We start from the raw sequence: 25088 nt of genomic DNA on the forward strand, positions 1-25088 counted from the left end.
AGTTATCCATTGATGCCCAAGCATGCGGCTCGATTCCAAGTGAGCTGAGAAGATTACTGGTTCAACAAAGGGCTGCGGGTTTCAAATCCGAAAGCGCCAGAGCGTCTACCCCGCATTTCAAAGACCATTATATTCATTCCATCATGTGGAGACCCCGTTTAAAGTCGAAGTTTATCAGCACCGAGCCTAAGAGGGGAATTGGCATTTTTGGGAGGCACCGGCCAAGAAGGGCGTTGCTTCAAAAGTAGTAACTTCAATACTTCGAGCCAATATTATCAAAGAGAGACCTAATCTACGAATCCGTCGAATTAAAATTGACAATGTGGGCTGATGGACTATATTAATATAAAACGATGAAAAGAGAGAAAAACAAAATCAAACGGCTGAATTAAGAGTAGGAATATCTTCGAAGCAAAGCCCCCTGAACCCAATCCTGTGTAAATTGAGGAGCGGGGAACAACTGAATCAACCAATCCCAAGTCAGCTTTGAGATAGCCTTTTGCAGGCTTTCACACACGCACACACACGCATTCAAAGATTTTGGGATGCACCATGAGTGATGTCTGTTTACATGAAATAAATGGGTCGTACCACCGTTGGTGTGTTTTCCTGGGCCATGTGGGGTACGCATCATTCCATATATTATAAACTCTACATAATCGGAGTTACTAGCGATGGCGGCGATAGGCTAGGGTTAACCACTTTGACATTAGAAAAAACTTCAAATATTTTGAGACACGTCTATCTGCGAGTGCTTTGAGCAGATTGGTACTGTGCATGTGTCCAGCAACACCTGTGTCCAGTCAAGAAGCTTTGTCTGAGTGCCCGACGGCAACACTTGAGAGCTATGTAGCAACCTCACTAAGGATTTGAAAGCTGTTTTTTTTTTCTTGGGGATCAAGTTACAGCCCAAACCCTTCAGTGTCCTTGTTCTTCTGCCGCATAAATATTCCCATGTCATCCGCGGTAATTGCGGCTTGGTGCAGCCTCCGGAATAGCCGAATAGGCTACTAACGAGTCAGCCTCACAGAGGTCAACTTCTATGTAAAAGCATTGATTGCAGCACATCACGTATTGCTCTCATTTGTATCCTTCTCCGCAATTTCTTTCAACCGATCCAAAGTCGTGGTTGGCGTAATGCCAATCTAGACAATCCCTATGAAAAAACGGGCTATAAAGAGAAAGTCGTGGGCAAATTTATGGTTGATCTGCTGGAGTTGGAACGAAAAGAGAAGAAAAGTGTCTAGCGCATACCTTCAAGTTGCTAGCTCCTTGCCCAGGTTGCACGAAAGTGACCTCCCTGACTCACATCATTCAATACACCGATCAATCCCAGATTGGTGGGCTACCTACTCCCGGCGATTCTATCTACCCAGTATATTAACGCATCCTCAGGCAGATATAAGTTTTAGACCTGACAGCCCTAGGGATGCACCGCATTTTCACACATGAAGTTCTTCCAACTGTATAGCAGATTTCGGGAAGCCCTTGAATAGATGCCAGTCGGTTACCCTGCCCAACTCCAGATTTCATGAAGCCATCACATTCTTTTCATCCAGTCACGATATTGCCTTGAATGCAGTTATGTAGATATATTATCTTGGTGTGCCCTCATGCGTTTCGGTCTAAGTAATCGCCTATCCGGGCATTGAGAGCTTACTGTTTGCTGTTGAATTGAGCTGCTCAATCTGCAGTCTCGCAGGCCATTATTACTAGTATGGAGAAGCTGAATGCTTATTGGTATTTTTCTCCAGCAAACAAAAATTCCTTCGCCCAGCAAATGGCTACCATTGTTTCCTGTCGAATTTATATTGATGATTGATGTTACATAGAATGACAGGTCACATATGGGCCAATATAACCCTGCTCACTCCTAGTCTTCCACGGCAAATTTAGTGTGGGGTTTGGCTTGACGACTAGAAATTGGGAGAAAAGTCTTTGGAAGACCTGTCCTGTATTGATCAAGCATGCCAGGGCCGTTTGCCTTATTTAGTTATTGTTTAGTGTTTGCGTGCATAACCTTTAGGAGGGCAAAGATGAACTCACTCGGGCCTCCCTCTGGACATTATCCCATTCCAAAACCGCCAAAAAAGAAAAAAAGGAAAAAGAAAAAGAAACCCGAAATCGAGCAGTCGAAACGATGGCCGTCCATGAAACTCGATCTGTTCATCGTCTGAACCGCGCCACAGCTTGTGAGGTCGTTCCCATGGATCCCAGCATGGATCCCCCATGGCTGTCCTCAAACTGCGTCTTACTCCCTCGAACTTGGGCATTGTGTTTGGAGTCCATCCTTATCATATTTCAGATTCCTGTGTATGCTGCCGCTTACTTTCATGTCTGGCATCCTGTCAGTGTGGCTGCATCACCCCTCTCCTTGCTTTCCATTTATGCCTAGCCAGTCAGTGATTATGCGTTGAGACTTGGGCTTAGGATTGTCCCATCTACGCCATTATTGGGTTCCTGGGCCACTTTTCTCGAAACCTGACGGTTCATGGACGGTTCTTCGGTTGTGGAGTACGCCTGTCCGCGCTACTATCCAGACTGAACCTGGATCGACTCCCAACCAAGGCACTCAATAGTTCGACACCGAGTGTTGAGTTCGTACCTATTTCATTCTACTCGTGTCTTGATTCGTCGCTGGAGCAAACTAAATTGCAGTGGTTGACCATGGCGTCAATCAGGAGCACCCTCCAGGTTCCTGTGCCTTGGAAGGGGGAGCTTAAATACCGAGCTGTCCCCATACCGCTAAAATAAATAGAAGAAATATCATCCGGCCAGCACTGGCACTTATCGGTTGGTTAGTTGGCCTTGTTTTTGTTTTTGTTTTTGTTTTATTTTATTTTATTTTATTTTCTGCGTTGTTAAAGCCTATCTAGTGAACTTAGCTCCTTCAGTTCGCGTGCTTTCAGTTGAATCCGCGCCTTGCTTCGAACGCCTTTCCTGGGGTTTTGAATACTTCAACTGGCCCATTAAATCCCCACTCAAACCTTCGCCGGTCCCAGAACCGTGACGGCGGGCCCAAAAGTAGCTTTCCAAGGCCCCCAAATTTCCAACCGGGCTTGCGCTTCCCCACATTCTTGCCCCAGCTCCTGTCTGTAGCAATTGGCATATATATCGGTACCCTGTCCTCGTCGCCTGAGTTCAAACTTTTGTGAAACTACCCGGTGACCAAACATATTTATACTCTATACACCCACCATTCTCTGGATCCATCGTCATCATTCTCCCCTGCTCAGACACTAAGGTTATGCTTTTGTCTACCCTGCCTTGGTTTATTATTCCTTCTAAGTGTCTCTGCGCGGTTTATGGGTACTATCTCTACTATTTCTTGAGGCACTAGCTGCTGTTCCTTCATTTGCAGATTGAGCGCCTCGCTTTTATATTTATCTAAGAGGTTCAGCGAAGGGAAACAGCTGTTTGCGGGACCAAACTTTAAGCAACCTAGATCTCAAACCTAGTCAACTCTCCCATAATACACAATCATGCTCTCTGCACAAGATACAAACCGGCGTGTATACATGCACCCTACACCAGCTACTAGTATACCCCTTACCATTCATCCACGACATACCCCTATCTCACGATGCAACTCTATTTCCAATATTCCCTATCCAAGTCAACGAGCCACGGAGCAAGCCATGAGAACACAAAACCACGATTTACAGCACATTTGGATCATCACAGGCCCTGCAGGCTGTGGGAAAACGACAGTCGCCAAAAGCTTGAGTAAGAAGCTGCAAGTGGAATATATTGAAGGTGACGACGTCAGTAACTACAACCTCTTCTTCCCTAGTCTCACCACCTCAAGGATGTCGCTTCACAGCATATGCCTGAAGGTACTGCAAAGGATATAGTTCCGGAAAACTAACAGTACTAAAACCAAAGTACCACCCAGAAAGCAACAAGCAGAAGATGAGAAATAACATCCCGCTGGACGATGGGGACCGGTGGGACTGGCTAATCGCACTGCGCGACGCCGCTATAGAGTCGCTTCAACGACGCTCAGCCGTCGTGGTGACATGTTCCGCGTTAAAGAGGAAGTATCGTGACGTCATGCGGGTCGCAGCCTACAACCACCCCACGGTCCAAATCCACTTTATCTACCTCGACGCCGAAGAGGACGTGCTTGTCCGGCGAGTTACGGCGCGGAAGGGTCATTACATGCCGCCTACGATGGTCCATTCACAGTTCCAAGCTCTGGAAAAACCAGTGTCGGGCTCCGAGGGGGATGCGATAACCGTGTCGTGCGACGCCAAGCCGAATGTGGTGCAGGATCGTGTGAATCGCGAGGTAGATCGAATTATGGAGCAATATAAGTAAGAAAGCCTGTTGGAGCTTTTTATTTTTTTCGGGATTATAGGCGACCACAGCTTCGTTGGGGATCCCCCTGCCATCACCACCCCCTCTATCCGGAAGGGATACACGCGGACAACGAATAGACGCTCTCTACTCTGCGAACTACATCCAAAGCTGGAGCAGGCAAGGCTGTTGGGCTTCGATCCCGCATACATTCGTTTTATTTGACCGATAACGAACGTTGAAAACTCAATCCACTGCGACATCCATTGCCTCCTGCTTGCCAGAGAGAATCGATATCCATTTGATTATGACTCCTTTCCATACAAAGGTGAAAGAGATTATTCTCTTCCCGTGTGACCCAATTGATTTCCAACGTCTGACAACAGAAGAAAGCCGATGGAAGTTCCACACCTCACAATTTCAATCAATCAGACACTAGCACCATACCCGCGGACAATTAGACTCAAGTTCCCGCTCCGCAATCTACTTGCTTCATGACTTCTGCCCATTGCCTTTTCTCATTTCTCATGTTTTTAAATATTTTTTCAATTTGTCTCTTAGCTCCTCGTTCCCTTGTTCTGTGATGAATATTCCGGCGTCATAATTTTTTTTTTTTTTAGTTCAAGCACTAGGGCGGGGTGCTCTTCTCACTCTTGATTTTAAATCTTTGTTCTGTCTGTTGCGCGAGTCCTAATTTTTGCCCCTCTCTTCTCCCGTTCAGCATCTCCGTCCACAGAGTGGTTTTGCAAGGCGTGTTTTGGCATATTCAGTGTAACGAAGGGCGTTTCTATCTCTTAAGTCCTAACAAGATGGGAAAGAGGATACATTTCGGCGTGAGGAAAGACTTTGGAAGAAACATTGTGGGAAATTAGCGTTTGGGTCTACCTGCTTCCTTGCTGTTCTCCCTTTTACCCCTTCCATTATTCTCCTTTTTGATTGTCGTTCGATCGGTGCTTGCTATTCCTTGAGATTATCGCAATAACATTATTACACACCCTCCTTCCATTTCCCCTCCCCGCTTTCTTAAACTTAAACAAGATAAAAGACTTTAAATAAAGAATATAAACTCATCTGCAGAAGAGAGCAAAGCCTTCTCAATATTTTCAAGATAGCGCTCGATTTCACCCCGCATCACCGATGTTGAACCATAGATCGAATAAATCATGCTGTATACACATGTATATAACATATAACAGGATATAACAAGAAAGGACCCCCAAATAATGCTCGCCTCATATTCTCCGGGAAACCAATTGGATGATCTCCGTTTTCTTTTCCTCACTATTCCCTCACCTGGTTACTGACTAGTTCGTCACATTAAATTCTGTTTGTACAGTACAAGACATATGCTGGCAAACGGAACAAAAGGGATGATTGTATATTCTATTGTTCCAGGGGGGGTTTTTGAGTCCAGCAGTGGTGTGTCTGCTGCATGGTTTTTTCTCCTTATTAATATATACTGAGCTCCCGCATAATTTTTCTAGGTCCAGCGGTGTAGGAATAATAAATAATATATTCTATTGTGTGCATAGTTTTTGATACATTTATCTATCGACATGTACTGCGAGCCATTCAACCTTTGCATACCCTAATACCTTTGGAGACAGAACAGAAAATATGTGTAAAAGCCATCACACAAGCCAAAGGGGGTTTGAAGATTCAGCGTATATACCCGTCGGTTTTGGAGAGGTAAATAGAACGTGAGAAAAAGTTTTTTTAAAAAAAAAAAGAAAATAAAACGCAATAAAACAAATATAAAAAAAAAGGCCACCCTTTTCTCCCTGTGTATAATGGCAGAAAAAAATATACTTATGTTAAGCTCGATTTACCGAAATATCCTTATCTGAGAGCTAGCATCATCGACTCAGGCTCCTCCAAATACAACCTAACCTTATCTGCCATCCTGGCCATCGTAGCCCCATCCACAACTCTATGATCCGCACTCCAGCTAAAATTCACTTTTTCGCCCTTGACCACATTACCAGCCTCGTCAAAGACGGGAACGGTTTTGGCCCTCCCGACACCAAGAATAGCAACCTCATTCGGCACAATGACAGGGCCGACGTAGGTGCCGCCAATATTGCCAATGTTGGATACGGTGATGGTTCCACCGTTCAGGTCCGTGGGCGTCAACTTGCCTGCACGCGCCACTTCACTGAGGCGAGCGAGTTCTGCCGCAATGTCGAGAATGGAGCGGGCCTGGACGTTTTTGATATTGGGTACTAGAAGACCTGTTGGAGTGTCCATGGCTACACCGATGTTGTGGCTTGACCGCATAACTAGGGCAGGCTTGGTGGGGTTGGTGGTGGTGTCAACTCTTGCGTTTAGGAGAGGGAAGGAATTTAGGGAGAGGGAGACGGCTTTGATGATGAAGGGAAGATAGGACAGTTTAAGCGGCTCGGTTGGGTGTGTTGCAAGTTTCTTGCGGATGGAGGATAACGATCTAATGTTGAGTTCGTCGGCGTAAAGGAAGTGAGGGATGGTAAGTGACCGGGTCATGGTCTTGAACATTTGAGACTGAATTGGAGTTAATGGGGTGGTGGTTTCTATCTGTGTGGTGTCAACGCCCGACACAGGTTGTGTAGGTTGGGGTACTGATGGCGCTGTCGGGGCTGGTGTGGCGTCTCGCTCCGCGACGTATCGGAGAACATCCTCTTTCAGAACTCTTCCATCCTTGCCGGTTCCGCTTACGCTTAATATATCCACCTTCAGCTCCTTCAACATACCGCGGACAGCCGGTGTTGCAAGAGAAGCGAATTTGAATGGGGAAGATATGGCTTCTACAACGGGTTCTGATAGTGCTTCCGTAGCCACATTGACAGCAGGAGGTTTTGCAACCTGCTCTGGTATCGGGTGTGGGGGCGGGGGTTCGTTAGTTGGTGGAGGAGCGTTTTCATCGGGATATTTCGATTCGTCCACATCAATATCGCACAAAGCCTTAGAATCGCATTAGCCATTATGATTAGCATAGATTCGTTTTGGGCCTCATAGCATACCATTCCCGTTGGCACAGTATCATCGGCCTGGAAGTGCAATTTCTTTATGACCCCATCGTATCTCGACGTTATCTGCAGAGATTGGTTAGCACGAACCAGGGCGCTAGAGGCGAATTGGCCTGGCCAAGGACACATACATCGTCAACAGCTTTGTCAGACTGATACTGGCATAATGGCTTCCATTCCTCAATCTTCGCTCCCTCTTGCACATACCATTGTATGATCTGGATCTCGGTGATTCCTACATTAGGTATACGTTAGCGCATGTTTCTTTCGTTTCCAGCATCAAACGGAATAGCGTACCTTCACCGACATCCTTCAGAATCTGAGACCTGAGTGCGCATGATGCGGGGGACGTATGAAATCTCTGGCGGGGAGAAATGCTGGAGATGCGAGAAATAGCTGGCACCAGACGAACTGGAGAGCTGTTTGAGAGAAGCGCTTGGGCAAAAGACCCTCTGCAGCGTAGAGGCATCATGTCTCCGGTTGGATAGAAAGAAGAAAGGAAGCAATTGGGAGGATGCTGACCTCTTTAAGCCGGCAACGTTGTTTATGGCGTTGGGGTATTGCGCCGAGAACGGGGTTGTCCGCGCCGCGAGTAGCCGTTGCCGGGTCACGTGGAGAACGCCGACTGCCGAGCATTCAACGTTACTAAAGCCCGGTTAAGCTGGTTAACCGCGAGACCATACAATATTTGAGTGCTTCAGAAGGGCTGTAGGGGCTCAAGCGGCGACTTGCTGCTGAGGTTACTTAAGGCTAGCTTCTGTTGCAGCTGCCTTCAGAGATTCGCAGACAGGATGTTGTTGCATCGTAATTCTGTCTCAAAATCTGTAACAGAGCCCGTCATTGTGACTCAAAATTAAGGACTGACAAGACCACTTGGAGAACAGTGTGCTCTCTTATGACTCCCGCCAGTAATGAGTTCTTACCACAGCTGGAGTCATGGACGGAGAAAGCGAATAAGAAGGGAATGGGAAGGGGTTTAGTACATGTACCGTACCTCAGAGCTTCCAGTTGAGAAAGACGATATCTACGCTGCAGCAGCTGATATGAACGTTCCAGTCGCATTTCCCATACTTCTGATCTTTAGGCTTTATTGATAATTATAATTGCATAAATTGTTCTTGTTCTACTATGAACCCTCTTTCGGCCCAAGAACCTGACTGAGAGCCTACACAAAATTTTACAGTCGCTCGTCTATGAGGCGGAATATTTGTACAGTACATTTATCAATCATCATCTATACCAACATATAGTACAGAAAGAGCAAGTAGAACCGTATAGCGTTCATTTACGTGTACTTTTAACAGCACTGTCGAAGCCCCAACGGCATCCACTACATCCAAGGCAGCGTTTGTTGCGTCGTCGACCAAACAAGGGAATGACGAACAAACCTGCTAGGGCGAGCTCCCGTTATTTTTTCCGATCTTGTTCCTCCCGCCAGCGATCCAAAGCATCCTCCCATCTTACAGATAACCCACCACAACGCTCTGCAACCAATTCCCACGTCCTCGATCGTATAATGCGTTCAACTCCGCGCTCATTTCTCAGCAACATAGCTAGCGATTCCGTCCTGGCTTCTCGCGGGAAAAACCTTGCCGAATACGGATCCAATCGCTCATCAACGACTCTTTCCCTATCCTTTGCCGATTCCCCCTGGCGCAGAAGAAGTTCCGGGTCGTCCGGGTCTGGGCTCGTTGCCACACCAGCGCAATAATTCAGGACGTCGGATCGGTTCTGCCAGGAAGGGAAGAGAACATTATTCTGGAACGACTTGCATTTTTCCGGCTCTATTTGACCTTTACTTTCATAGTCTGTCTGTCGGGTTGTTGTTATAGAAAGGTCAAACCCTTTCTGTGCTGGAGTCAGGAGGGCATTTAAATTCTGTGTGATGGAGTCGTCTATTGTAGATCGTGAGATGCGGAGGAAGTCTACAGATAATGCAGAGGAAGGGGTATATCCGGTTAGTTATTGTTTCTATTTTTTTTAAACAGAATCTAATCTAGTTGGGTTTGCTGGGGTAGCGTTCAGTATTTTACCTCTAAGTGCTCTCTCATTGAAACAGAATTGCGGAGACAGATATGGCTGAGAAAGGGGCCGGGACATTTCCCTTTTTGCCAGCATCGACGGCACGTCGTCTGATGGGGACAGCTTAGCCCAAAACCAATTCCGCATGAACTTTGTTTGGACCGTTCAATCTGTCAATGGCCAGCTGAGGATGGGATTGTGTTATAGCAAGCCCTCAGCCTCAGGGTTGGCTGATAAAAATTTTATATACGCCTAAGGAATATTTTATAAACTGAAAAACACAAGAGAATAAATTAGCACAGTAAAAATGGTGTGTATTCGAGCCGGCTAATTGTTTGTGAAATTTTACAGGGAATAAGTCGGAAGTTGGCGAATCTCCTCTATACGTCAGGTCACATGATTACGTGTTTAAAGAACGCGTCCCACTACATCCCTGAAGTAGCCAAATTCATCTGACGAATACCTTCTACACGACAAATCGGTCAAACGCTGGGTGACAGAGAAAATGCTGCAAACCCGAATATTCGAGGAGCTTGTCATTCCCGGTTCGTCCAAGCCGCGATTAATTCGGCATTGCTCCTGCTGACTAATCCGCCTAATAGCTTCCAGGGTTTAGTTTTGATGCGTCTGCCTGCAACGACACGAACCCATAATTTTCTGGAATCCCTCATGTCTCTGATCACTGCGTCACTCCCCAGCGGTTCCTCCCGTTAAGAGTCATTAGGATTTTTGTGCTGTGCTCTTTTTGAAGGAAATTTAACCTGTTTTTCTGCAAGCTGTCAGGTGCTGCCCCAAGATTCAATTTACAGAACAAGGCACATTCGTTCAATTTTCATATCATATTTAAAATATATTTAAATATACAACGTCGAACTTATCGATACACCTCAAGTCCTATCCTACATTGTTTCAGTCATGCCTGAGTTAGCAGAAGTGGCGCGAATTGTCCACTACATTCGCACATATCTTGTTGGCAAAACCATCACCCGAGTCCACGCCCAAGATGACCCCATCGTCTTTGGCAAAGCGGGAACCTCAGCAGCGGAGTTCAAGAAACACATGGAGGGTAAAAAGATTGTGGGTTCTGGGCAGCAAGGGAAATATTTCTGGATAATCATGTCCTCGCCGCCCCATCCTGTCATGCATTTCGGCATGACTGGTTGGCTGAAGTTCACAAACGTGAACACGCATTATAGTCGAACCGCCCCGTCGCCGAAGAATGAAGAACCGGTGTGGCCGCCGAAATTCTGGAAATTTAGGCTCCAACTTGATGATTCCTCGAATTCTGAAGCTGCATTCGTCGATCCACGACGGCTTGCACGAGTGCGGTTGGTCGATTGCCCTGGAGCTGAGATCAGAAAACATAGTCCGCTGAAGGAGAATGGGCCAGATCCCATATTGGACAAAGATATCATGACGTTGGATTGGCTAAAGAAAAAATTGGCAAGCAAGAAAGTTCCCATAAAGGCTTTACTGCTTGATCAAGCCAATATCAGTGGCATTGGAAATTGGATGGGGTTCGTTCGATCCATGTAGGCTTCTGGATAGAAAGGATGACACTAACCGAAATCTTCCATCAGGGACGAAATATTGTACCATGCCAAAATCCACCCAGAGCAATACTGCAATACCATCCCAGAGGCCCAGATCGAACAGCTCCACTCCGCAATCAACTACGTATGCTCAATGTCAGTTGATCTCCTGGGAGATTCCGAAAAGTTTCCCGCCGACTGGCTGTTCAAGCATCGGTGGGGCAAGGGAAAGCAGAATCGTTCTCAAAAGTTACCCAATGGCGACAAAATTGTTTTCATCACCGTTGGGGGCCGCACCAGTGCCGTAGTGCCATCTGTACAGAAAAAAACAGGCCCAGTTGCAGCGGATGCAGAAGATGAGGTTACAGAGATCGATGAGTTACCGCCACCTAAGAAGAAGAGAGGCGCCGTTGCAAAGGAGAACAAAGGGGCAGAGAACCCTAAGGAGGAATCTTCCACCAAGAAAGCTGCAACTAAGAAGTCGAAAGTTGAACCGACAGTAGAAGGTGATGAGGAGGCACACGGGCAGAAGCAAAAGGCAGTTGCGCAAACTGAATCATCTTCAAGGCGTGGGAAATCCTCTCGTTCGAGGAAGTGATTAGGGAGGGATTCAGGCGCATGTGATGGTTCACTAAGCAAAAGAAAGAAATCGTTAAAACAGTTTCGTTATTTCATTGTTCATGAGTATATTTGTTTCAGTAGTATTGACGGTGTGTGGCCGATCATCCGCATCCATTTCTTGTCAAATTTTCTACTTAATTCCGTCGGTTTTCGATAAAACAAAGGGATTCTTCATGGGGGTATGCGCAAACAATTCTCCTCTAGGAGTTAGGGGAATCTAGGTACAAATCAATCTTAAACGAAGACTCCATCTAGTCGTTTATAGAACACACCAAAATTACCATCCCCATCTTTCCCCTCATCACGATCATCCATGACAGCAAATATGATGCTTTCCCACCACCCGCCACTGAATTCACGCTCCTGAAAAACCTCGCCCCAGCAATCCGCAACCTCCTCCTTCGGATTCTCAAACGCCCCACAACCCAGAGCCCCTAGTACCAATCGCCGATGCTGATTCACAGCTGCAGTCCGCAGAACTACCCTCATCTTCTCCTTCATAATTTCCCGATCTGCAGGGTCTTTATAAACCTGCCTAATCCCCACTCCAGGCACTTCCCTTGTCCTAACTTCAGGCAAACAGAGCGCTGCCACGGACACCACGCTGACCACTGGTAGCTTGTCTGGCTGCTCTAAATCGAGCAGCTTATGTTCGCCTTCATCCATATTGGCCCGAATCACCAGCACCGTCGGGGAGTATATTGCCCCCATCTCTGGAATCGGATAGTATCGTAGCTTCAACGAGAAGCTAAGACTACTTCGATAACAGAGCGCTTCTTCCTGCGCCAACGCCCCACGCTTCCAGCCGCCACCTGCATTGTTTGCATTGGCCATGTTCAGGATGCAGACGGGCTTCTTGTCCTTGATTGTGATGTACTTGGAACATTCCGCCAAGCCAATCGCTGTGTCGAAGGTATCCGCATCGTGGATGCGGATTGTTGTAGGAGGCAGATTCGGGCAGAAGCGAGGGGAAAGACGGGGCGGTTTTGGAGGGGCATATAGGTATCCTTTTGGAGGAGCATGAGGGGCAGTCGCGAGAATATTCGGAAGCAAAGCCGTGGTTTCAGCGGCTATGGAGGAGAGGTATTTGCGACGAGCCCTGATTGCGTGTTTACACTCTAGAGCGGCTTCGTGGATGGTGGATATACTGCTAATGGATGACTCCTGTGGCTGTAATGTCGAGGGGCTAGGTTGTATATCCTCCATCTTGTCTTGTGAATCATTTTGCGCACGTCCGTCTGTTGTATCGTCATTCGGGGACTGGCGGACAAAATATGGGGAGCGGGAGCTTCCCTGATCCCTTCTCCGCTCGGGGTGGAGATTGAGCACGGTTTGCACCAGCTTGCGATTTGGAGGTTCAGCCATCCTCAATATTTAGCCAGGATTGGAAATGAAGTTGAGCAGATTAAAAGCATCCCGCACTAAATCCCTCCCTGTCGAGCAGCAGTATGCCTAATATATAAACCTGAATGCTAACAATCCGTCGGGCTGTATGGGCGCCTGACTCAGCCACTTAGGCAGCTTTCTGAAGGCGGTGAGAGCGATAAGAAATTCTGCCGGAAGCAAGAAGCTTATCTCGAACGATCAGGCCAGATTAGTACTAGTGCGGGGGCGGTTGGCCCCACCTTTTCGGGCCCAAGCCGAATGCCGGATTACTCAGCGGAACGGGTGCTTGAATCTTTTTTGCCTCGACATACTTTTATATCGTTTGTTTTGCGCTGTATCTCTATTGATTTCTGTCTTTAGAGCTATTGCCATTTACTTCAATAGCTCGTGCTCACAGATTTGGTCAGACGTCTTTACGACCATCTCAGCGTCGTTCTGTTGCTTCACCGTCGTCATGAGTGCAATTCTGTCGGCAGATGACTTAAATGACTTCATCTCTCCAGGGGTTGCCTGCATAAAGCCCATTGAATCGTTGCCCCGCAAAACTGATAAAAATTCTAAGGTATGTATATTTTTAACCCATCCTAGCGCCTCCGAGATACATAAGGAAATAAATAAAATCAGCTTTTCCACTGACATGCTTTTCATATGTTTGTTGGTTTGGTAATAGGATGTATATGAAGTTGCAAGGGAAGACAAGATCGAACCTGACAACCTACCCTCCGTGCAAATTTCCCTGTCGGATTGTCTGGCATGTTCAGGATGCGTCACATCAGCTGAGGCCGTTTTAGTGTCCCTACAGTCGCACGCTGAAGTGCTTAATACATTGGACTCGTGCGCAGAATTACGAATCGACGAACTGAACGAGTGCAGTAACGCTCAAAGGTTACGAGAAAATGATGCCGGTTTCTCTGCAGAAGGCGAGCAAAGGACAACAGAAAGTGGTGGAAAGATATTCGTTGCAAGTGTCAGCCCGCAGGCCAGAGCAAGCTTGGCCGCAACGTATGGAATTTCTGAGCGCGAAGCCGGATACTTAATTGAGCAATTCCTGAGTGGGCCCGAGGGGTTAAGGGCTGGAGGCGCCTATGGCAATGGCTTTACCTGGGTGATTGATACAAACGTTATGCGGCAGGTCTGCTTGGAACTCAGTGTGAGCGAAGTTACGGAGTCGTTGAATAGCTCCAAGGACACCCTCACCGAAACTTTTCCGGCCCCGAAGCGACCAGTTCTATCCTCTGCTTGTCCAGGATGGATATGTTACGCTGAAAAGACTCATCCACATGTCCTACCTCACATATCCCGCTTAAAATCCCCACAAGCCCTTACGGGGACCTTGGTGAAAACCGTGCTGAGCAAGGCATTGAATATCTCATCCTCACAGATTTGGCACTTGGCCATCATGCCTTGTTTTGATAAAAAGCTGGAAGCTAGCCGGCAAGAATTAACGGATGCTTCTTGGCAGGACGCTTCATCTATGACACAAAAAGGACATTCTCCAACGGAATCATATTCTCCCGTGCGAGATGTTGACTGCGTCATCACTTCCCGCGAACTCCTCATGTTAGCGACCTCCCGAAATATCTCTCTCAGAAACCTCCCATTACAGCCATTGCCTTCACCATTTGTCCCGTTATTCCCTGATCCCTATTTTGCGCCTTTCTTATTTCCTAAATCTAGCCAGTTCGTCCAACCCTCCGCTGCTGGCACGTCAGGGGGCTATCTCTACCACATCCTCACAACATACCAACATCGGAACCCAGGAAGCCAAATCCAAACGCAGCGTGGTCGAAATTCCGATGTGATAGAATACGCCCTGATCTCTCCGTCAGGTGCTACCATTATAAAGGCAGCTCGGTACTACGGTTTTCGTAATATCCAAAACCTAGTCCGAAAACTAAAACCCCCTCGCGCATCACGGCTCCCTGGCGCCAATCCTATGATAGGTCGCAGGGCAGGTGGCGGATGTGCGGCTACAGTTAATAGCACATCAGCCACAGATTATGCTTATATCGAAGTAATGGCGTGTCCGGGCGGATGCACGAATGGTGGTGGTCAAATACGCGTCGATGACGCGCGAGACATCGACACGCTGAGGCCAAACGAGCAGCACCAGCACCAGCACCAGCACCAGCACCAGCAGAATCAACAATCTACGCAAAAGCCGGCACCACAGGAACAGCGAGCCTGGCTCGCGCGAGTCGATGATGCATATTTTTGGGCCGATTTCGATTCCGATTCCGATGTCTCTCCCAACCCGTCACAGAATAGTGATGACACAGATCACCACACATGTGACGATATCTTATCCCACTGGTCTCGCAGCACGAATATCCCCTTGGAAAAGCTTGTTTATACTACCTTCCGAAAGGTAGAAAGTGACGTGGGTAAAGGCCGGAGTAAGGATTCGGGTGCGGCAGGAGATATGGCTCGAGTTGCGGCACTTGCTGGGAAGGCCGGCGGGGGTTGGTAGACGCAATATACGCTCACATCTCGTCTTTTTTGCTCTCTATCACATATATACAATAAAAAAGCCAGCAAGACTTGTGTTCCATGGAAACAAGCAAACGCATCTTCTCCCTTCTTACAGCGGAAGTGTTTTTGGTTCATATTTTTACATACATTTGGCCTTGTTCGGCCCCATTTGTATGTCCACACAACATGTACAGTATTTTAACTCTATAGAGGCGGGAACGGTTGCATAGCTGGGATATTTATAAATTTTGGCGTCTTTATATCTAATCGATTGGTTCTCTAAACTAGGCGATGAACTTTTTTGTGTTCATCTTCAATTCTCAGAAGTAAGGTGTCCAGTGCCAGTTATATTGATGAGAGGAAAAGGGGCGGATTTCTCATGTTTGTTTTCCATAGCCAGGGAGCCGCTGCTCATGAAACGAAAAGGGCGCGAAGCCAGGGAGGCCCACAAGTGCATGCTAACCTAAATAGCGCGTGGATCAAGGGAACGTCTACTAACTGATCATCAACGGCAGCTTTACTCCGATATTATGTATCTCCATTTACATAGAAATTGCTGAACCATCAATACCCTAACCGCTCTCCCCTTCGTCTTATTGGTTGTTTTGATCACGTATGCAAAATCCATCGAGATTGAGAAGATGAAACGTGGAAAGTGTGGCCTGGAGGTGAGTATGGAAAGAGGAACTACAAAAGGCTCCAGTTAATTCGCCAGTTGGCTGCTATTACATGCAAGTTACGTTAATTGTTCATAGAAATCCAGCACCGGGGTTACGTTGTTGCGTCTTTGAAACATTCAAATAGGTTCTCTTCCTCGACGAAACAAACAATTGGAATGCAAAATGTGGATACAATGAGTGAAGGACATAGAAAGTCGCGGTGGTCAATAATAATAGTCAAAAACAATGTGAAATCCTAAAGAGAGTGAAAGGTTTAGCCCACTCGGGGGAGGGGCTTCTGTACCGCGGCTCTTGTGGGAAGGAACCTGCAAAAATTAACATCGCAATACACTATCTGAGATGCAGCGCCAATCGCAAAATCACTGCCGTGGTCGGAAATGGAGAAATCGATGACCAGACGAGAAAAAAAAATTCACGGAAGCTCAAAAGGCACACAAAAATCGCACCTACGCACAGCTGCCACATTGGGGAAATTGGGAAGAATGTATTTCATCAACAGGCAAATCTGGCTTTTGAGGCGTAATCTGAAAAAGTGGGAAAGCGCAAATTGGTGCCCCAAGTGGTTGTTGCACAGACAGGGAGGTATTTCTTCCAGTTTTAGCATCAGCGTCCTGGCCACATTGACAGGGCAGTGGGCATGAACAATGAGGCTGACAAGCGCAATTTTGTGAGTTAGTCATAAGTGATTTGGTTGATATCCCAAGAGGTGGTTGTGAGGAGGGAGTATTTGCCATTCTCATTTCAACATTTGTGTCTTGCCCACATTGACAGGGTGATGAGCATGAACAATTGGGTCGGCAGGCACAATTTGGTGGGATATCTGCAAGAGGTGGGACGGCATATCTTTTCTGCCTCGTCCCATACATCCGCTGGTAGCCAGGTGTTGTCGGGGCAGAGTATGGCTTTTCTGACGACTGCGATATCTCAGAAAGCGTTTCACTGTGGTGCGGACGGGGACCTTGCGTGGTTAGAGGAGCCTCAAGCGGTTTGTGGTCTACGCCGATTTGGTAAACTGAGTCGGGCTGTCCTGTGAAATGATCAACTTTGACTCTCTTTGGGCGGCATCCCCGGCAGTTCGAACTGTACGGAGAATTTTCGCAAGGGTCGGATTTCTCAGTATAAGTTTTCACCTGTTGGCTGTAACAGCCAGCGGGTAAATCGAGCTTGTTTTGGCACGCATCTCCGATATTTGGGATTGGCCTTTTCCTCGGAAACGAGTTGTCTGAAGCCACGCTTGGAACGAACGTATCATAAAAGCCACCAAACTCGGACGTGCTCAAAGCTGGACCCTGTAGAAGCTCACAAACTGGCATGGCAAAGTATGTACAGTTACCGTTACAGCTCGCCGGAGGGTGGCTTTTCTGGGTATTGGTGTTGTTTGGAACTAACCCTTGCCACGTCAGTACCCAAATCATCCAGAAAGCTAGTAATTTTGACGAACGAACCTTGACTGTCTCTAGCAATACCAGGGCCTTCATTTTGGGGGATGTTTTCTTGACTTGCTGTAGTCCTTCCTTGGCCACTTTTATTTTCATCTAAACCGACCACGGCCCCTCCTGAATCGATACGATCTATCATATGTCCGCGGAATGGGGTTCGAGGCGGATCGGGGCTGTCACCACCGCCTGGAAGGGACGCAACTTGGAGGCTACCTTCGGAATCCTGATTTAGCTGGCGGAGTGGTTTGGTGAAGAACTTGTTGATGACATCGCCGCCTTCTGGATTAATATCCGAATAACTTGCCTCTCTCTCGAGGTAGCTAGCGACCAAGTCCGCTATGCCCTTCGATTGTCGTGAGTGTAATTCGATCGTTTGTAACAATCGCGAGAACTCGTCTGTTTCGGTCGTGCTCGGCCTGTGAGTTAAGCCAAACCCAACAGTCATGGGATAAGATTGGTTTTGACCTGGCACCAAACTGTTGGAATAATGCCGCTGATTTGCTTGAGCTCTTGTACACTCTTTCTGGGATGGATAAGTCGCATAAAGGCATGAATCTGTGTGACTGATCGTGTCCGAGGCAAATGGGTTGTGCGGGTTCCTAATCACCCAAGGCTCCTTTTCAGGGAAAGCTGCAGGTGCAGCCAACGTTTTCCCCAACCAAAGAGGAGACTTTGTAAAGTTGAATGGGGCACTCATAGTGTCGGTAAACGTGGATTCCCTGGCATTCGGCGTAATCATCTGAGGAATATTGGCGGACTGTTCGAGAAGGCTTCCCTCAGAAGGGTATGGTTTGATAGAGAGACAGGCTGCATTTTGCTCACCACTACTGGCGGAACTGCTTGAATGGCAGAGTTCACGTCTCCTGCCAAAAGGATCTCGACCAAGTAGTTGTCTTGCAGAGTTACGAGCCTTGAACCGCAATTCGGAGTGCCTTATGGGCTTTGGAAAGTTATGACGACTATAATACCGTTGAAGTGGATGAGAGGGCCGGCCTGACCTGCGCCGGACTGCTGCGCCATGATGCGAACATTCCCGGGTTTGCGTAACGGGTGCGTTGACATCTATAGACTCAGGAGCGGCAGGCAATTGAGGAGACATCGTAAATGATACGATTTCAACTCGAATGACAAGTGAGTTTTCTTTGATTTGCACCAGTAAGATGGAGAACGTAGTGATTAACCACGATTCCAATCGGCTGGGAAACTTATTTTAACCGACACAGTACATAAAACTAGAGAAGACAAAACAAGATAGACGGTGCAGAAGAATACACGGAAGAATATTGAGATAAAATATATGATCTCCGTCAATGATGGCAGTATCAAGACATGGGCACATAGCACGAAGATGAATAACTCTGGAGAGTTGGAGGAAGAGGAGAAAAGACAAGACAAAACAAGACAAAACAAAACAAAACAACAATAATAACAATAGCAGCAGCAGCAAACACCCCGCCATACCAAGGAAGGAGATCAGGAGGAAGCCTTCCTCTCCAGGGCAAGGCCCTTCGACTTGCGACATTCCCCCAAGGAAGGAGGAATACTGAGCACTAGTATCCATGAGAGCCGGTCGAGCGTTGTAGCCTTGAAACAGATGTTATAGCAGCCGGAAGCCACCATTCCTTAATGTGTGCTCCATAACGCAAACTGTCTACTATGCACGCGATAGGAGAGCGCTAGGAGAGCCGTTCCTGTAAATAGGGAGCGGATGGCCAAAGCGGGTGGATGAAGACCCAGGATCGGCCTGAACTTAGCGTAGAACATGCTTTCAAAGGAGCAACCCCCTTGAGAAACAGAAGCTGAATCTTGGAGACACTAAATAGGAAGAATCGAATTGCGATCCATCATCACTCAAACCGATATAGTTAATCAGATCGTTGAAGCTGTTAGGTGACGTCTCAAGCTCTCGATCGTTCTAAATCACATGACAACGGCCAATTGGAACTGTGAACATCTGTGCTTATACGCTAGTCCATAATAGGAAGTCGGGCATAGAACCACCAAAAACTTCTCGATGTCAAGAAACTTCTCCCCAACTCAACATCACACGTTCCAGAGTCTCCTCCTCCCCACTCACGCGCATATCACTTATTTCCATTAACAGCCATGTCTCGCGAAGCCTACAAAGTTCCCACAGGCCAAACTGGGTATACTGGCGCAACCGGTATCGTCGAAGGAACCACCAGCGATGCGGTTTCCGTAACCTATGTTTGTGGTGATTGCAACTCCCGCGTCTCCATGAAGCGTGGGGATCAGATCCGCTGCAAGGAATGTGGGCACCGTGTGCTGTATAAGGAGAGGACTAAGAGGTTTGTTTCAGTTTCCCTCCTGTTTCCGATACAAGCTTTCAGGAGCCTTAGAAACTAACAGGTGCCATCTTGTGCGTGTACAGAATGGTGCAGTTTCAAGCCCGATGACACCTACCCACGTTCCCTTACCGGCGTTTCCACAGTACCATAGGCGATCATGAGAATCAGGTCATTGCAGGAGAGGGTGTGCTTTTAACATTTTTTTACGCTGTTTGCTTGCAACAGCTTCGTCATGGCGCTAAGGAGTGGATGTTTGATTTTGATTTTTATGACCAAAAGAAAAAGCTTTGTCGCCAGATGGGAGGCGGGAATTCTCGGATAGTAATCATGATAAAAATTTCTTGCGTCGTTTATTGTCGCATCGCCAGTTGAAATCATACCCGAGCGCAGCGTTGTTGTCATCCTTCAAGGGACTCATCCGTTAAGTTTCCCCGAAGGAGAAAAAAAAGGATATAAATATCAATAAATACAACGTGGTCCATTCGAGACCCGAAAAGATATGACCAAAAATTTTTTTTTCCCAATTTCCTCCTTATTCCAGTTACAACGAGTTTGATACCTCTATGAATTTTTCCAAGCTGCTCAGCGCCCTCCCACTTTCGATCGCCCACCGCGCTCGCCGAATACCCTCCTTCCAGCGTCCACCGCCTGGACCAACCTCTTTTATAACTTCCCCATTGTCACCAGGACCCATATTGCTTGTATCAGCGTCGCAGATGCCAGATATAACCAAGAGAGCCGCGACGTTCATGAGCACGAACTCCAAGATGGGATGGTCGCGAGGCATCTCGTTGCGGAGCATACTCATGAGTATCAACGCGTTTTCGCTCGGCATCTTGCCTCCACCAACTTCTGAAAGTGGGCGCGTAGAGAACCCAAAATCCGAAGGCTGAAGCTGGAAGTGTTCGATTTTTACCAACGTCTTGGACGGCGCGTCCTCATCCAAAGCCTCGTCATCTTCGGGATTGCTATCCGAGCCGCCTTGATATTCAGGATTGAGATATTCAGAGAGTTTCCAACAGTTGGTTTTTCCAGCACAGCTAATTTCATCCAAATCTTCTTCGCCGCATACTACCAGCGCCCTTTTAACCCCGCTAAGCTTCAGAACGTTTGCGAATATTGGGCCTAGGGATTTGTATGCTACGCCAACCAATCGAGCTTCAATACCCCAATCAATTGGGTTTGCCAGTGGTCCAAGGAGATTAAAGATCGTCCGCAAACCTAACCCTTTTCGAACGGGAGTTGCAAATTTCATGCCAGTGTGGAAATTTGGAGCGAAGAAAAAGCAGTAATTTGACTTCTCGTATACCTTGAAGACATTCTCTGGTCGAACGGCAGATAAGTTCGGTGGGTTCGGAGTGATCGATGTCAAGACGTCCGCAGAACCCGAGAATGACGTTTGCGCCCGATTTCCATGCTTGGCAATCATTAGCAATGGCGACGCTATAATGGAAGAGGTCGTAGAGATGTTGAATGTGCGGTGGGAATCTCCTCCTGTCCCAACAATGTCACACTGTCACCGAACATGCTGTTAGCTTGCTGCTTCACTTATTCCCTAGAATAAAAATTTTTCATTGATTCCTTCACTCACAAAGCCACCATTATAAGATCCTTCTTTTCTATCTCGCTCCTTAGCCAGCGCCAGCAGTGGTGCTCGTTCAATTGGCTCAGCAGCCTCTCTCATTCGAGCTGCGCATTGGGCTAACACATCGGCATCCCTATCCTTGCCAGTTGAATGTAGGAGGGTGAGAAATGCAGCAGTCTGAATGAGAGATAATTTATTCTCGAATATGAGAGAAAAAGCACCAGCGATTTCCCCCGCTGTAACCTCATATGGGGCTGCATCCGGATATGCGAGCCTTGTAAGAAGCGGCGAGATGGAAATCGAAAAGTCTTGCTTGTCCGACGCCATAGCCGCGTTACTGTCGAGTTCCCCCTTATAAGCAGAATATTGTCGGCCAGGATCCAGGCGACAAACTCACATCTAGGCAGATAAAGTAAAAAGAAATAACAGAAGCAATTAAAGCAACAATTGTTCGTTCTCGTAATGTTGCCCCGCAATGGTTACTCACATCCTCTGCTTGTCCAACTAATGAGCTTGGCAAAATATTCACCGCTTTGGATAGCAACCAAAATACTTTCTGCAGCTAAAAAAATATTCTCTACCAGACTGAGCATTTCGGCTTATATATTTATCGGGCTCCAATTATGAAACACATGGCAATTGCACAGCATTGACAATTTGACGTATTCTACGTTCATTTCAAATATTCCAATTGTCATTTTTTCGCTCCAATGCCTCCTCGATTGCGCCTCTCCGTTTCCGTCCTCTCACGCTCGCTTCCGCATGATGTCCTCATATATCCTCGACGATATGCTAGCACAGCAGCAGCAGCAGCCGTTACGACATCAACGGTAAATCAAACATCCCAATCGAAATCCGCATCGTCACCTGATGCTGCATACCCATCATACCAACCCTCATCGCATCGCCGGCCCGAGTTCCGCAAATCCCAGCTCCATCGCCAATACACCTCCCTGCTCCGCACAACACCACTGATCCTGATCTTCCAGCATAACAACCTTCAATCCGTAGAATGGGCCGGCATCCGTCGCGAGCTTACGAAAGCTTTGCAAAAAGTTGACGAAACAAACGCTGCTGTAGGCAGAAATGAGCCCCCCATAGCCTCCCTCGTCCAACTAAAAATCATCCAAACCAGAATTTTCGAGGTCGCTCTGCGTGTTGTGGATTTCTTCCGGCCCGGCGAAAAGACACCTCGCGGCCCTGGTAAAATTGCAGCCGCTAAAGCTGACCCCAATTTAACACACGATCTCTCTCGCACTGCATACGCTGCCGTACTCGACAAAAAGGGACATCATGATCTCTCCAACATCTTGGTTGGTCCGATTGCTGTGCTCAGCTTCCCCTATGTTTCCCCTGAACATTTGAAAGCTGCACTGTCAATTTTGGCACCCAAGCCACCACAATTCCCTGCTCCAGGACGGAGGGCGAACCCCGGCCTGTACGACTTGCCTGTGCAGGAAGGATTGAAGAAATTGATATTGTTGGCCGCGAGGGTGGAAGGCAAGGTGTTCGACCAAGATCAAACAAGATGGGTTGGTGGGATCGAGGGTGGTATGGCTGGTTTGAGATCTCAGCTTGTGTCGCTATTGCAAGGAGCTGGAGCAAGTGTTACTACGACGTTGGACGCGGCGGGTAAGAGTTTGTATCTTACCCTCGAGAGCCGCAGGAGTGTTTTGGAAGAAGAGCAGAAGGAACCTGGGACTGGCGTTCAGAGCGCGGGTGAAGGGAAGGCAGATGGTCCAAAAGAGTAGGAGATAATTGGATCCCTTTTCTTCTTCGTTTTTGCTTTATTTTTTTTTGGTATCATTCTCCCGATACATACCGACTTTTTGCCTCTATATCTATTGTACAATATACACCATACCAGACATTTTATCCAATCCTGGTAACCAAACCAGACAATAAGCTGACATCTTTCCGAAAATCAAATGTAATAACCAAATCCAAAGGGAAGAGTGTCCATACTTTTGCTCGGCACAATTTATCTCTGCTGCATCATGAGCCTGGAGTTCATACCAACGATACACCTCACGAGGTCCCAGTCCCCGTCTAATCCAACCCAATCGCACACTGCAATTCCCGTAGACCAATCCCCTTTCTTCCCATGATGCTTGCGACACAAATAATCCACCGCCGCAGGATTCACTCTTGCCGCAATCTTCTCCGGCCAAGTCGTAACATTCCAAAAGTTGCTCGCGCTTAGGAAATTTATATAAAACGGAACTCTGTGATCTCCACGATCATCATTATTAACTCTTTCTTTTCCGATGACGCCAAATGGATAGCGCAGCTCCGCCGCCCTTTCAAATTGAGAATTAACATAGTCTATTTTCCGCGGAATCATCGTTCTATCAAGTACCCGGTAGAAGTCCTGAATGAATAAATCTCCGCTTGGACAAACTGCAAATGGGGTGTTATCTGGCAAGTCTTCAGCATCAATGCCCCAGCCCAATCCTCCCCATTCTTTCTTCAACCGCTCCTCTAAACCGAACCGCCGGATCAGCACGATCTTGCCCCGGGATTCGCCAAGTGTTGGGACACGAGGCTCCGTGTACCACTTACTCCCGTCATACGCGTAGTGGTCCCAGAGAATGCGACTAAGTTGCTCATCAGTGTGGTTCCCCGGCCCTTCCCGCTTCACAGACATAATGAGAGTTTCAGAAGGGTTTTCCGTGATGAATGATTCAACTTCGCTAACGAGGTCGCGGAAGTATTTGGGTCCCGAAAAGGAGATTGGGAATACGCCATGGACAAGCAGCAGTTTGTCCTCGCTTGGTTCGTTAGGGAATCGGGGCTGCACCCGAATATCAAAAAATCGAATGCCATTTTCTAGTTGTTCCCGAGAGCTGACAGCCTGGCAACGGACTGAGGGTGCAGCTAAATGGTATGCTGAGGAATTATGCGTACCGGGAATAGAAAGGGCAGAAAGATACGTTTCATCAGTGAACTCGCGCATCCAAGCATTGAGGTTGGCACAGGGGTATATCGCAAGGTGTGATTCCGGGATTATATAAATTCCAGTAAATCGGAAACGGGGACTGTCAACAAGCGGTTTCGATGTGGCGGACTCCAAAGTGGGTGCAGTGATTTGAATTTGATGATTCTCGCCTTCCGCTTCAAATATCAGCTGCAAACGCTCCTTATCTGACTTGTCGAAAGCCCGGATATCCGTTTTCACAGAGTGGAAGGGTTCGATCCGAATTGACACGTCCTGTCTAACAAAAGGATCGGAATTCTGCGTCGAGGTGTCTGCAACTGCTGCAGATCCGGTCACACTGTTCTTCAATTCATTTTTCACCTGTTTAGTGTCGCATTTTAGGACGTTAAGGACCAGGAACCGATCAACATGGTTCAATATTAGTGTTGTTGGTGTGAGGTTCCGGACGGTCAGGTATTCTGCGACCATGATGCACACCACCACTATCTGGGAACTAAGAAATACCCTCCAAGTTCAATATCTTGATAACTGCTTGTATTCTAAACATCAGTCTCGTAACCCGGTATTCTTTGAAAAATTGTTCATAAATGAGATAAATAAAATACCCTTCAACCAAGTTCGAACTAACCTGAAGTCATTGAGCGACAAATAACCTTGAAATTTGAACTTCTTTTTATCTTGAGCTTGAATGAGAGAACTAGTAGTCACTCCATATGATTGAATGATATTGACACTGGTTGCCCGCTTTTTTCAGATGCCCGTTTCATCCATCATCAGGCTCAGGGCTCAACGTGAATATAAGA

The 25088-nt window shown here is 47.2% G+C and overlaps 12 protein-coding genes across 12 annotated transcripts; 6 read left to right on the forward strand and 6 right to left on the reverse strand.

Annotated features, from left to right (window-relative positions):
- Window positions 1–2140: 2140 nt before the first annotated feature.
- HCBG_03350 (uncharacterized protein) lies at window positions 2141–2754 on the forward strand (the record flags this gene model as incomplete). The annotated part of the gene is made up of 2 exons (XM_045430399.1): window positions 2141–2347; window positions 2431–2754. The coding sequence occupies 2 exons, from the start codon at window positions 2141–2143 to the stop codon at window positions 2752–2754; spliced, it is 531 nt and encodes a 176-aa protein (XP_045288542.1).
- Window positions 2755–3638: 884 nt separating this feature from the next.
- HCBG_03351 (thermoresistant gluconokinase) lies at window positions 3639–4320 on the forward strand (the record flags this gene model as incomplete). The annotated part of the gene is made up of 2 exons (XM_045430400.1): window positions 3639–3836; window positions 3886–4320. The coding sequence occupies 2 exons, from the start codon at window positions 3639–3641 to the stop codon at window positions 4318–4320; spliced, it is 633 nt and encodes a 210-aa protein (XP_045288543.1).
- A 1473-nt stretch (window positions 4321–5793) lies between these two features.
- On the reverse strand, window positions 5794–7845 carry HCBG_03352 (dihydrolipoamide branched chain transacylase E2; the record flags this gene model as incomplete). Its single annotated transcript, XM_045430401.1, has 4 exons — window positions 5794–7236; window positions 7296–7367; window positions 7433–7536; window positions 7599–7845. 4 exons carry the CDS (start codon window positions 7768–7770, stop codon window positions 6139–6141), a joined length of 1446 nt encoding a protein of 481 aa, XP_045288544.1.
- An 863-nt stretch (window positions 7846–8708) lies between these two features.
- Window positions 8709–9470, reverse strand: HCBG_03353 (uncharacterized protein; the record flags this gene model as incomplete). Its single annotated transcript, XM_045430402.1, has 2 exons — window positions 8709–9226; window positions 9335–9470. The coding sequence occupies 2 exons, from the start codon at window positions 9468–9470 to the stop codon at window positions 8709–8711; spliced, it is 654 nt and encodes a 217-aa protein (XP_045288545.1).
- Window positions 9471–10029: 559 nt separating this feature from the next.
- HCBG_03354 (uncharacterized protein) lies at window positions 10030–11583 on the forward strand (the record flags this gene model as incomplete). The annotated part of the gene is made up of 2 exons (XM_045430403.1): window positions 10030–10840; window positions 10904–11583. The coding sequence occupies 2 exons, from the start codon at window positions 10239–10241 to the stop codon at window positions 11451–11453; spliced, it is 1152 nt and encodes a 383-aa protein (XP_045288546.1).
- Window positions 11584–11710: 127 nt separating this feature from the next.
- Window positions 11711–12841, reverse strand: HCBG_03355 (uncharacterized protein; the record flags this gene model as incomplete). Its single annotated transcript, XM_045430404.1, has 1 exon — window positions 11711–12841. The coding sequence occupies one exon, from the start codon at window positions 12839–12841 to the stop codon at window positions 11711–11713; it is 1131 nt and encodes a 376-aa protein (XP_045288547.1).
- Window positions 12842–13316: 475 nt separating this feature from the next.
- On the forward strand, window positions 13317–15598 carry HCBG_03356 (nuclear prelamin A recognition factor-like protein; the record flags this gene model as incomplete). The annotated part of the gene is made up of 2 exons (XM_045430405.1): window positions 13317–13424; window positions 13665–15598. 2 exons carry the CDS (start codon window positions 13317–13319, stop codon window positions 15330–15332), a joined length of 1776 nt encoding a protein of 591 aa, XP_045288548.1.
- An 862-nt stretch (window positions 15599–16460) lies between these two features.
- On the reverse strand, window positions 16461–19217 carry HCBG_03357 (uncharacterized protein; the record flags this gene model as incomplete). The annotated part of the gene is made up of 4 exons (XM_045430406.1): window positions 16461–17320; window positions 17460–18649; window positions 18905–19037; window positions 19109–19217. 4 exons carry the CDS (start codon window positions 19215–19217, stop codon window positions 16461–16463), a joined length of 2292 nt encoding a protein of 763 aa, XP_045288549.1.
- Window positions 19218–19528: 311 nt separating this feature from the next.
- On the forward strand, window positions 19529–20286 carry HCBG_03358 (metallothionein-I gene transcription activator; the record flags this gene model as incomplete). Its single annotated transcript, XM_045430407.1, has 2 exons — window positions 19529–19762; window positions 19846–20286. 2 exons carry the CDS (start codon window positions 19560–19562, stop codon window positions 19868–19870), a joined length of 228 nt encoding a protein of 75 aa, XP_045288550.1.
- A 17-nt stretch (window positions 20287–20303) lies between these two features.
- HCBG_03359 (anthranilate phosphoribosyltransferase) lies at window positions 20304–21761 on the reverse strand (the record flags this gene model as incomplete). Its single annotated transcript, XM_045430408.1, has 2 exons — window positions 20304–21275; window positions 21354–21761. 2 exons carry the CDS (start codon window positions 21672–21674, stop codon window positions 20304–20306), a joined length of 1293 nt encoding a protein of 430 aa, XP_045288551.1.
- Window positions 21762–21946: 185 nt separating this feature from the next.
- HCBG_03360 (uncharacterized protein) lies at window positions 21947–23325 on the forward strand (the record flags this gene model as incomplete). The annotated part of the gene is made up of 1 exon (XM_045430409.1): window positions 21947–23325. One exon carries the CDS (start codon window positions 22058–22060, stop codon window positions 23096–23098), a length of 1041 nt encoding a protein of 346 aa, XP_045288552.1.
- A 3-nt stretch (window positions 23326–23328) lies between these two features.
- On the reverse strand, window positions 23329–24753 carry HCBG_03361 (phosphatidylinositol phospholipase C; the record flags this gene model as incomplete). Its single annotated transcript, XM_045430410.1, has 1 exon — window positions 23329–24753. One exon carries the CDS (start codon window positions 24751–24753, stop codon window positions 23329–23331), a length of 1425 nt encoding a protein of 474 aa, XP_045288553.1.
- Window positions 24754–25088: the final 335 nt, after the last annotated feature.

This window comes from Histoplasma capsulatum, assembly GCF_000150115.1.
Source record: "Histoplasma capsulatum G186AR genomic scaffold supercont2.4, whole genome shotgun sequence".
Taxonomy (NCBI): Eukaryota; Fungi; Ascomycota; class Eurotiomycetes; order Onygenales; family Ajellomycetaceae; genus Histoplasma; species Histoplasma capsulatum.